Source organism: Thalassophryne amazonica, chromosome 4 (genome assembly GCF_902500255.1).
Source record: "Thalassophryne amazonica chromosome 4, fThaAma1.1, whole genome shotgun sequence".
NCBI classification, from domain to species: Eukaryota; Metazoa; Chordata; class Actinopteri; order Batrachoidiformes; family Batrachoididae; genus Thalassophryne; species Thalassophryne amazonica.
Window position 1 is genome coordinate 118478044 of NC_047106.1, and position 12961 is coordinate 118491004.

A 12961-nucleotide genomic window follows, 5' to 3' on the forward strand; every position below is an offset into this window, starting at 1 on the left:
CTGAATTACCTACAGAAAAATAAACCATGCAAACAATGGAATTGAATTAGAATGAGAATAAACCCCTTGTGTCTGATGATTTGTGGACGTTCATCGCTGTTATATGGTCGCAAATATCCGTTTTAAACTCCTTTTTAAAGCACATTTTGCGATCCTATAACCAGCATGAAAGGTCCGCCAAATCATGAGACACAACAGGGTTATACCCCAATGTCTGCTTAGCACATTGCTTCATAATATACAGTTTGGTTTGTCCACCTGAGTGCACAAATTTTTGATAGGGAACAAGCAAATAGGTGACGTTGCTTGTTTTATGAGGAGGCAGCAGCCTCTGTGTTACTAGAACAGCAGTCTGTCAAGAACAGTAAGTTAAGACCAAAGTTTCAAACATGCAAATACAGATGCTGTCAGCACCCATATCTGTAAAATGTTTTTATGATGGATTAACATCTTGTCATAATCGTTCAGGTGAGCTGCGCTGTGATGTGCTGTGCTGACACCTTGACTCGCACTGTCATTCAGTGTTTTTTAATTGTTTTCACAATGTTCACATGTAGTTCACAAAATGAATGCGTGCCAGAATTAGAACATTTCCAAATTTTCTTTGCGCACTTGCACGAAGCCATGCAAGTTTACAATGGTTTACAATGAGTTTACAATGAGTTTACAATGAGCTTATGCTCTGGCCACGCAGTGGTGGGCACAGTTCCACTAATCCACTAACCGCTAATTATCGAAGCTAATGTTTTCATTATCAATTAGCTTTCAGATAACTTTGAAAACCATCAATGGATCAATTATCTTCCAATAAATTTTGATCTGATAATTTTAGATGCTAACTATGATTGCAAGGCTTGTGACTAAAGCTTTAACAGTTAATAAACATTTTTAAAGTCTGATATCAAGATTTTAGAGCCTACCTGTAGTCTTGTTGTAGACATACAGTTCTGTCCTCTACAGACGAGGAGAGGTGGTGTCAGGAGAAACCGCTCTATCCTCTGCAATCAGAAGAGCTGGTCATAAAAGAAACCCAAAAGGAGACACCCTACTAACTTGCCGGCAATATCACCCAAGTCATCCAGAGGCATACAGTTTTAACTTATGGTTAAAATTTGAACCAAACTAATTTTGGACAAGTTATTTAAGTTAACGTCACGTCTGAAGTTTTATAAAGTGAAAATATTGGCACATTGTTCGAATTCTACTAATGCTTCATGTTTCTCTCATCCTCGCACTGGTAAACAATATCCTATTTCTTCATTTATCAATTGTAATACCACTCATGTAGTATATATTTTAAAATGCCCCTGTGGCTTGGCATATGTTGGCCAAATGAAACGTCAACTTAAATTACGGATAGCTGAACATAAAACGGCAATCCGTACTCAGAATTTAACTTATGCCATGGCAAGTCACTACAAACAGGCTGGTCATGGCTCTCCAGCATCTTTAAAATTTTGGGGATTGAGAGAATTATAGTTCCACCCAGAGGTGGTGACATCATCAAAAAACTCTTATGTAGAGAAGCATTTTGGATTTATACTTTAGGCACTTTGGAACCTTTTGGTTTGAATGAGGATCTAAAATTTACTTGTTTTGTTTAATAATTGTTTTTAGTCTGGTTTTAGTCATGTGTGTTTTGGGACAGTGTGTTTCTAATCATGAATTGATTACTAATTGAGTGAGTGTTGTGCCCTTTGAGTGATGGTCATGGCGTTTTGAAAGCACCTGCTTCTTATTAGTATTTAAGCTGTACCATCTCTGTTTGTGCAGGACTCTGAGGAAGATGTGACTCTCACATCGAAACGTCAGTCCCTTTGAACATTTTTTTTCCTTTCAGCACCTTATTAAAGACTTTTTGCACTTATTTCTGTGCTGCACCAGTTATTTCTTCTTTTTGAAAATATTGGCTATATGTTTTAGTTTTAAAGTATTGCACTAATTTTAAAGGTTTTAGTGTGGACATGGTGTGTGCGCAGTGCATTATGGGTAAAAGTTCATGACAGGAGAAATGCATTTGAGACGCTCTGATCAGGCTCCATACGGACAACAGCATTAAACCCTTTGTATATTGTGCCTAACACTCTCATGAATATATTCTCTGGGTTTATAGACGTTGTTATTGTGTTTGTTTTATGCAAAAATGCCAGAAGAAGCTCGGGTTGCTTCTCCATTATTTTCAATTGGAAACACTGTGTTGGGAAAGTGTAAGTACACGGACCCACAACAGGGGGCGCAAATGAACGGACAGTAGAATAGGTCAAATAACAACACTTTACTGTTGCGAACGTGCACAACAAACACAACAGATTCCACAATAGATCAAAGGTCAAATTACAAGGTGTCGTGTGGGCAGGCTCGAAGATAGGAGACGCCTGTCCAAAGCAGAACCGGAACCACACGATTTCCTCCGCCACCAGACCCCGGGAATACTGGAGCCGCCAAGTCCCGAACTCCCAGGTGGCCACTGCCTCCGCGGTCGGACCTGGTACTGCTGGCGAGGAACAAAAACACAATTAAACGTGGGTGCGTCTGCACCCAGCAATCTGCACGGCAGGGAAGCTACCTCCACCTCTCGTTGGAGAAAAAGTCTGTTATCACTCACAAAAATCACAACAAAAAGGCTTTCTATCAAGCAGTCAGGCTGAGGATATTACCTTTCAGGTAGAACGATATCTCGGCAAAGAGGTGGAGATGACGTCTTGCTGATATACCGATGCAGATCAGATGAGTGGTGACAGCTGTCACAGGTGATGAGTGTCAGCTGTCACCCCGGCTGCTCCTGTGAGGCGGCAGCGCCCTCTGGTGCCTGGAGCCCGCACTCCAGGCAGGGTGCCCTCTGGTGGTGGTGGGCCAGCAGTACCTCCTCTTCAGCAGCCCACACAACACACTGTGAGCTGCAATCACTTCCTGTTTGTCCTGGTTATTGTCCTTTACAACACCGTTTGTCCACTTTGTTCCAGAGTTTTATATATATATATATATATATATATATATATATTAGTGCTGGGCAACGTTAACGCGCTAACGTTGCGTTAATTATTGAGGTCATTATCGCCAACAGTTTTGGTCCTCCCCTTAATGCTGCGGGTTTTTTTTTTTTTTGGCCTTTTATGACTGTTGTTTGTTGCCTTTTATTTTGAAAGCGTCAGTTGGGGGCGAGCTTATGCTGCTGCTTCCTGCTGATAGCTGAGTTCACACAGAAAACGACACAAGGATCGAGAAAAGTACAGGCTATGCAATGCACAACAAAACAAAATGCAGAAAGACGCCGAACTTTTGAATGGACATTTTTGGTACAAAGTTCTACAGGATCAGGCCCGGATCCAGACCGGTTTGGACCGATGCAGCTGCAAAGGTCAAAATTTTTTTTTACGCATCATTCGTCATCGGTAAAAAAAAATCTTGAATAATCCCGAATAGTGCCTAACGTATCCCCGCAGTGAACACAGCTTTTCGGTGGTTTTCATGTCAACCTATAGTCCGTAAATTATACGGATTTTTCCGAGTTTCAGAGTCATACGGACGTACAAATAAAGTTGGATATTCAGGGTTTAGTCTGTAATAAACTATTTCTGCAGCACGGCTCCACTTTGAAACCATGAACCATTGAAGCAATGCTTCGATCCAGTAGCTCGTTGGTTCTTTGATTCACTGGTCTTCAGAAACGGCAAGCCACTTCTTAACCCCTCTCAAAGCCATTAAAATATCGTCAGTCACTTTTGTGTGGATTAAAGTCACTAACTGGGACTCTTGTCTTGTTGCTGTCAAGAAACGAGAATCGTCCTCCGTTCCGTTCACACAGCTCGAAACGCTGCGCGGCTGAGACAGAGTCCGGTTGGAATTAATAACTTCAAAATGAATTGCCGCTTTAAATAAAATGACACCTCTTTCCAAATGTAATACAGACAAGAAACTACAATTGACTAAAACGTTTTTTTTCCTCCCAAAATAAAACGTGCTGTATTTTCTTTTCAAATTACATCCTGAAGTGAAGCACAGCAGCTGTAAGCTCAGCTCAGATATATGGAAAGACATTCATGCCAATAATGTCTGAAAGGAAATGCTTTTGACAAAAACTAGAGATTTTGTTTATTCCTATTTATGTCCAGAGATCAAGGATCCACCATGTAGAGTTTATTATGTACAAAGTTTAAGGTTCCAGTGACCAATTTCATATTTATTTACTTTAAGACTCAATAAAATGTTCAATTTCAATTAAATTTAATCAGCGTATAAAGTGCCAAATCACAACAAAATCTAAATATACTAAAACAAATCACAATTGTACACATATCAAATTGTGGTATGTGTACAATTGTGACGTATTTGTTTTAGTATATTTAGTCATGGACATGAATATTGTTATTTTGATATTTAAATGACCTGCCAATGGTTTTATATTTGATTTCATTAGAGTGTTTCAGTGGAAATTTACATTTTCAGATATATGCAGTGTTCATTTATATTTTCAGATGAAACTGTGCTTTTAAGCGGTTTTTGAATTCATTTTTGGGTTTCACATATACCATGTGATTAATCATGATTAATCACAGAAATTCATTGAGTTAATGCGATTAAGATTTTTTATGTTTGCCCACCCCTAATATATATATATATATATATATATATATATATATATATACCGTCCGCACGTCTTTCATTAAAAAAATCTCCTTTAACAGTGGAATATCCGGATAAAATGCTGAAACCGACTTCTTCTGAAACTTCTCTGTTCTCTCACGACGTCCTGGATCAATAGAGCCTGAAATGTGGAGGTTTTCAGCTTGAACAGGCTGACGACGGCGCCTGAGAGCGCTGAGCGACGTCTCGCACCGTGGGAAGTCCTTAAAGCGACAGAATCACCTCAAAATCTCTCATCAGCCGTTAAAATTTTCACTGAAAACCAGCTTAATTTTTCGAACCGTGTCCACTTCGATGTGTCTCACAGGTTTAGAAAAAATTTGATCAAACAACGCGCCAGTCTCTCAGCAACTTCTCAGACAAAGGAATTCCGACGAGGGGCTGGACGACTCCTCCCACAAGGAGTGCTCACAGGCGAATGACGTCACCGACAGGCGTGGAAAAACTCACGCATGCGCACAAGGGTTCAAGCATGTCTGACGTAAAAACATATGAATGAAATCCATATAGTTTTTGAAAAAAATAAAAAGGACCGTTGCTTTATTGACAGACCTCGTATATATATATATATATATATATATATATATATATATATATATATATATATATATATATATATAATAATATATTATATATATATATAAGATGTCTGAAATTCTAATTGTTTATTAAATCCCACATAGATTGTCCATAATCCTTTGTGTGCCAGAGAGTTGCTGCAGCTGATGCAAAGAAATAAAAATGTACATTTTGGTTGTATAATGTTCATTTACAATTGTCGTCATGGTTTTCTCTCTGTGTTGTTGAAACCGCAGCAACTCTCTGGCGCGCAAAAGATTATGGGTCAGGGTCTTAGCTTCTGGGCGCCAGTAGATGGCAGTGTTCTATTTATTTTGACCCTGTTTAAATCAGATGGTTGTCTAATCACAACTTGACTTTTAGCTTTTGCAAATCACTTTTTTCATATGAAAAAATGGCATATTTTACAAAAGCATATTTATGTAAACCAACACACACATCACATTAATGTGTTTTACATAGAATGAATGAGCCAACCAATCAGTTAGCGGAGGCTCATTTTACTCATAATCCCTTTGGAATCTATGTGTTTGTTACAAAACTTCAGAATTAGTGCATTATTTAAAATTAAAAGATGTTTTATATTTTAACTTTGTACAAATGACAGAATTGTCATTAATGTAGTTATTCTATCCAGAATAATTTAATTTATAAATCAAAACCATAAGTCAAAACTGCTTTATATCCCAAGACCTTTGCCTTTGGCGGAACTGCTGTATGTGGTTAAGGAATAATTTATTTTTTTTGTGACAACCTGGTGGTCAGGCTCCGTTTGCTGTGGTAGAGTAAAATGCATCATAAACAGGAGCTTCCAGCAGGGGGTACAGCGCACAAAGACAGAAGTGGTGATTCATTGTTTGGGTTTGTGATTGTTGTGTTAAAACTAAATTTTGAAAGTTATCTGTTATTGGTTAGCTGCAGCTTCTGATAAATTTCTGGGTGGTTTATCAGTTTAGCTTTATAAAAGATAACTTTTGAGTTAGCTGATTAGCTGTTATTGAAGCTAAGTTTTTGGTTAGCTGTGCCCATCACTGCTGGCACGGCAGATTGTGTACCAGTGCACGGATCAAATTTGTGCAAGTGTCAAGGCACCTTTACTCTCTGGAACAGTCTCACTCTCTCTCCCTCCCACCTCCTCTCTCTCTCTCTCTCTCTGCTCTCTCTCTCTGCTCTCTCTCTCTCTCTCTGGAACTGTGCCAGTGGACATATTTATTTCTTCAGTGGATTGTTTCAAATATCTTCAGCAATCATGCTAAGCACCAAAGTTTATGGTATCTAAATGTAAAATGTGAATAATCTAGCATTTGCTGTGACAGCTTGAACATTTATAAGAATTTTCCACTTTGAGACATGGCTATATGCATATTAGCCTAAATGAAGATGCGGCGATATGACAAAGGGAAGTCAGATATGTGCACCAGCATGTTAAGCAGAATCTCAGCCACAAAGCAGAAACTCTGCTATCTAACCAAGCACAATGGAGGAAAATATAATGTATGCAAATGAGGAATGAGACAAAGACTCTGTTCTCTCGCTGCAGTCTCTTGGCTGTATCAGATTCCCAACTGTTTTCTCAGCCCATCCACTGCAATCCAACTACGTTTCACCAAAACAGTTTTTCAAATGGTGCTCAAGCATTTGGCCTTATCACTGTTTTGGAATTGTATAAATGTATCTCATCTGTCTGGGTATGAAAGTACTGTGATGTGATGTCTTGATTGTAATGCAAATAAGGTGTGTAACTAATGTAATTTATATTAGAATAATACAATGACTGTTACATAGTGGTGGGCACTGTTCAGCTAATCTGATAACTGATAATTATTGAAGCTAATGTTTTTGTTAGCGGATTATCTTTTCAGATAAGTTTTAAAACCATCATCAGACCAATTATCTTCCAATAAATTTAGTTCTGATAACTTTTAGACCGCTAACGGTTTTTTTTACATAACGAGTAATGTTGAAAAACAGTTATAATCCCTTTTGCTCCTGTCTGCTATGTATTTTGTAGCAGTGAGGTAGCTAAGAGGAGCTGAGCTCAACTCTGCCCCAGCAGAAGGAACCTGACCGCCAGACTGCCACAAAAAAAGTCGTTGCTACGTAACACCATACAGTGGTAAAGCCATGAGACAGAGGTCTTAAAATGAAAAGCAGGTTTGACTTATGGTTTTGATTTATAAATCAAATTATTCCAGACAGAATAACTACATTAATGTAAACTCTTAAAATGTACGCCTGGCATGTTAACTAGCAATGTTTTTTTTCCCCTTCTTTTTGTTGGTTAACAGTGTTTACAGTTATTTTTGTACACCCCCCCCCCCCAAAGAACTTGGGGGGGGGGGGGACGCCCCACAGTGCTTCAGTGTTTCAAAACACAATTAAAATTTAAGGGTGCTATTTGGGGTTTGCATAATGAATGCACTTCATAATTGACAATTCCTATAGCGGGTTTACAACATGGATGCATGCTTGTGTGTTGCATTCTGTTTAACCCTCTGGGGTCCGAGGGCATTTTTTGGACAGTTCACTCGCCTGCCATAAATGTTTTATTATTGCTGTTAACAGCTCTCCCTTCATCCCACAATCAAGGTTTATATCTCTTTTTTTTTCAGGACAACCTGTGCTTTCAGAATATATATGTTTTTGTTGTGTTTTATAAGTATTATAAAGGTTTACAATCAAAAATAGGCAAGGAAAAAATAAAGCAACAATAATTTTCCACACATTTATTCAAAACACACAGCAAACTATAAACAACTGTTTTGACACTTTATAAAGGTCATTTGAGGTCTTGTGTGAAAGACTGAACAATAAAAAGGTTCAAACAATAAACACAAATGCACATTTTGAACAATATATAATGGTCTATGTGTTGTTGTCCATGATATGGTAAACAGTGCTTTACACAGAGAAAGCAACAGGTTATCCAGGAACATTCACATGCAAACTAGTGGAGCAATCCTGATAGTTATACACTCTTTGTTTGAGCACGTGAGATTGTCATCAGAGGCTCTCCGTGTGCTCCTGCCTTCACTGATCGCTGTGCGTAATGGCGCAGGGCGCACTGAGTATGTACTAATAGTATGTACTCACTGGAGCACCCAGGGGGCTATTCAAACAGGCCAACTAGTAACATATCACCCCTGAAAGCAATCTTTGGCTTTTCACATGAGGTAAATCTGCCCTACGATTGGATTTTGGAAAACAATGTGATGGTGAACCAATTCCGATTGGACACTCACACTGCGCACGTCATCACACAGCTTCTATGAGGAGTACAAAGGTGGCCGATGGCTGGTGAGTGAACTGTCCAAAAAATGCCCTCGGACCCCAGAGGGTTAACTCTTAGTACATAGTAGTAACATATCTTGAAAACTAGGGCCAATCAACAACTTCAAACATCATTTCATCATCAGGGGCCCAAAATTAGTAAAGTTTGACTATACAGTATCAAACTTTGTGTCTGTAATATGCACAATATAAACATGTATAATCATGAGATGTTAGGTATTTACATACATTTAGTTGCAATTTGTTTGAAAGAGTATTTTGAAATCAAGTGATGATAAGAAAAGGAGGGGGGCATATGCTTCTTCTTATTCCCTTTCGGATGTTATGTTGACATTGTTCTTTGTTTGTCTTTATTTTCATTATTTGTTGCTTTTTTATGTTTGTTGTTCTTTTTTATTTGTTTGTTTTTCATGTACGAAATAAAACTTTCAATCTTTCAGTGTACTCGGAAAGTACTGATGGCTCTTCACTTTTTCCACATTTTATGTTACAGCCTTTTGAGTAAATTCATTTTTTTCCCTCAAAGTTTGACACACAACACCCCATAATGTCACATAATCTTTTAATTTTTGCAAATTTATGAAAAATAAAAACTAAGAACTCACACATGCATAAGTATTATTGTCCTGTAGCCACTCCTTTCATATCTTGACTGTGTTTAGGGCCATTGTCCTGCTGAAAGATGAACAGTCGCCCCAGTCTGACGTGAAGAACACTCTGGGGCAGGTTTTCATCCAGGATGTCTCTGTACATTGCTTCATTCATCTTTTCCTCAATCCTGACTAGTCTCCTAGTTCCTGCTGCTGAAAAACATCCCCACAGCGTGATGGTGCCCCCACCATGCTTCACTGTAGGGATGGTGCCTGGCATTCATGCCAAAGAGTTCAAGCTTTGTCTGAGACCAGAGAATTTTGTTTCTCATAGTCTGAGAGTCCTTCAAGTGCCTTTTGGCAAACTCCAGTTGGGCTGCCATGTGCTTTTTACAAAGGAGTGGCTTCCGCCTGGCCGCTCTATCATACAGGCCTGATTAGTGGATTACTGCAGAGGTTGTTCTTCTGGCAAGTTCTCTTTTCCACAGAGGAATGCTGGAGCTCTGACAAAGTGACTATCAGGTTCTTGGTCACCTCCCAGACTAAGGTCCTTCTTCCCCAAATCACTCAGTTTAGATGGGTGGCCAGCTCCAGGAAGAGTCCTGGTGGATCCGAACTTCTTTCATTTATGGATGATGGAGGCCACTGTGCTCACTGGGACCTTCAAAGCAGCAGAAATGTTTCTGTACCCTTCCCCAGATTTGTGCTTCAAGACAATCCTGTCTCGGAGTTCTACAGACGATTCTTTTGACTTCATGCTTGGTTTGTTGTCTGACATGCACTGTTAACTGTGGGATCTTATATGTAGGCAGGTGTGTGCCTTTCCAAATCATGTCCAATCAACTGAATTTACCCCAGGTGGACTCCAATTAAATTGTAGAAACATCTCAAAGATGATCGGTGGAAAAACAGCATGCACCTGAGCTCGATTTTGAGCTTCATGGGAAAGGCTTGAATACTTATGTACATGTGATTTTTTTTTTTTTTTTTTTTAATAAATTTGCAGTAATCTTAAAAACATTTTTTCACTTTGTCATTATGGGGTATTATGAGAAGAGGTTTGAGGAAAAAAATGAACTGATCCATGTTAGAATAAGGCTGTGACATAAGAGAAATGTAGAAACAGTGAAGCACTGTGAATGCTTTCTGGATGCACTGTATTTATTTCAGAAGCATTTTGGCTGTAGATCAGTGTAGCCAGTTATAGTTTACAGTAATGGTGTGACACATGGGGTTGCCAGTAAGAGTCCAAGTAACACTATGAGTGTAGAAAATTAATACTATTCAAATCAAAAGTGTATCTTTAACTTTGAACTTGGACAATTACATCAACTGAAGAAAAGTATTAATTTTGCTGGTATGGGAGTTAAATTAACAGTGTGTTTGCTGTGTAGACTCCACAAGCAGCACTGTTTCCATTCTAAATCAGTATTTTTCTGTTTTCACAGCTTCAAGGGTCTTTGCGAAGGAAAATCGAGGGACAGGCACCAGGACACAACCCAAAGCAAAATGGCCTCTCCTGTGGATTCTCTGGATCTGACTTCAAACGGGTCCGTGTGGACACGGGCGGTGTGGGACATAGGCCCTGTAATCATAACGTAGTCCAGTCTCAGTCTCTGCAAGGGTCCTCAGCCATGAACATGCAGAGGAAGCACTACATGATGCCTCATGGAGTGGGATCAGACATATTCAACATGACCTTGAAAGAAATGAAGAAAGAGCCCAGTGAGGTCCAGTCTTGTGGCCAATCGAGCACAGAGATGATTTTTGACTTCAAAGATGAAGGCAGTGGCCAGATCGACCCAGAGCTCCAGGATCTGTTTGATGAGCTGACAAAAACAGTACCCCCACTGAACGACCTAGAGTTTGAGAAGATGCTAAAGCAGGACGACACATTTGGATTAGATCTGGGTCGACCAAGTTCCGCAGGAGCAGCAGCCAGTATCTGCTCTCCGATGGAGAAGCCGATAAAGATGGAGCACTCCCCAGATTTCTGCCACGCTCACAGCAGTTTGCCGCAGCTCCGGCCAGCCTCGGCGGGACCCTCTTTCACGTTGAGTGGCACTTCTCTGGGCACCTCTTCTCCCACCACTGCACAGAAAACTAACACTCAGACTGGACACCCCAGAGCCATGCCATGCTGGCCAGAAATATCCCACGCAGAGCAGCTGAAGCAGATGGCAGCAAATCAACAGCAGCCCAACTCTCTGCTGCATCACCACCAGACGTCACCTGCAGGGCTGAGCAGCTGGGCTCCAGCCTTCAGCGCCCACTCAGCCAGCAGCTCTTTCCCTCAGGAGAAGGTCTCTGGTTCAGCCCCGAGCCAGCAGAGGATCAGCTCCCAGACTAAAGGGATCAACAACTGCCTCTTCAAGTCAAATGGCCACAGTGGCTCCCATCACATGGACATGAAGGTTCTCAGCCAAGCCTACACTGCATTTCAGCCCCAAAGCACCGCAGTCAAACAGCCAGCCAGTCCCCATCATGGCAAGCTCAGGGAACAACAGTTCAGGGCAGCAGCAGCAGCAGTCACCACTGACGGGAGCAAATCAGCCTCCTTCAGCTCTCCACTTCCAGAACCAGCAGATCTCTACGTCAGTGGGTCTTGCCTGCAGCCAAAATCTGTCCCTCCTCATGGAGCAGGGCTGCCATTCAAACTGTCACAGCAGCGGCAGGTAAGTGATCCATGCCGAAAAACATTTAGTGGTGCCGCTTATCTAAAATTTCCATAACAGTTATTTTTTGTGACTAAAGCACCAAATTTGGCACACATATTCTAAATTAAGTAATGTTTATTTCATATGCAGGCATCCTGGAGCTGACCTCTAATGACCTACAGGGGTCAATGAAAAATTACACAGGGGTCAAAATTTAAAAATGTTCCATTTATGTTGAAAGGTGTGCCATATTATTTGTGTGATCATAACGATTCCAAAAAGGTGTAGTTTGGAAAATCTATGACTGAATGTTATGGAATTATGGTGTTAAAAACAGCAAAAAAAAGGATGACAAAGGTCATTTTCAGTTTATACAAGGGTCAAAAGTTGAATTTGCTCCATTTTTGGTAAAAAAAAGTGATGCAAATGATTGATTCAGTGAATAGGGTTTTAAAAAGGAAAGGTTTGCAACAGTGAAATTCCATGTTGTAGAAATTGGGGAGAATAGTGTTTGAAATTGTAAGAGCAAATATTCAGTTGTGCAGAAAGAAAGTAATTTAAGTTACAATGATGAGGTGAAGGTTAGGTATACCCTGTCAAAGCAGGGTTATTTTTTCATGTTTTTCTCCCATCAAAATGTGAATGATTTGAGCTCATTTTCTGTCAATTGCATAAACTGATTTTTCATCCTCTGCATAAGCATATTATTGTTTTGTGTTAATGAGAACATTGCACACCTCAGCTGAAGTGAGAAATCTGTCAGTACTGCACCTGCTTTGGCCCAGAAATCATAAAAATACCAACATAACCTATTATCAGTCACTCACTCATCTTCAACCGCTTATCCGAGATCATGTTGCGGGGCAACAGCTCTAGCAAGGGACCCCAGACTTCCCTCTCCCATGCCACATTGACCACCTCTAACTGGGAGATCCTGAGGCATTCCCTGGCCAGTGTGGAGATACAATCTCTCTACCTAGTCCTGGGTCTTCCCCGGGTCTCCTCCCAGGTGGATGTACCTGGAACACCTCCCAAGGACGGCACCTAGGAGGCATCCTTACCAGATGCCCGAACCACCTCAGCTGGCTCCTTTTAACGAGAAGGAGCAGTGGCTCCCCATGCTCCCCATGGATGACTGAACTTCTCACCCTATCTCTAAGAGACACACCAGCCACCCTCCTGAGGAAGCCCATTTCGGCC

General features: G+C 40.4%; 1 protein-coding gene across 1 annotated transcript in view; it reads left to right on the forward strand.

Annotated features, from left to right (window-relative positions):
* The window catches only part of zmp:0000001236 (mastermind-like protein 2), a 215507-nt gene that overhangs the window by 155116 nt on the left and 47430 nt on the right, over positions 1-12961 (forward strand). The window contains 3 exon segments of the mRNA XM_034168474.1: positions 10553-11526; positions 11528-11700; positions 11703-11779. Of these exon segments, the coding sequence (XP_034024365.1) occupies positions 10553-11526; positions 11528-11700; positions 11703-11779 (1224 nt within the window).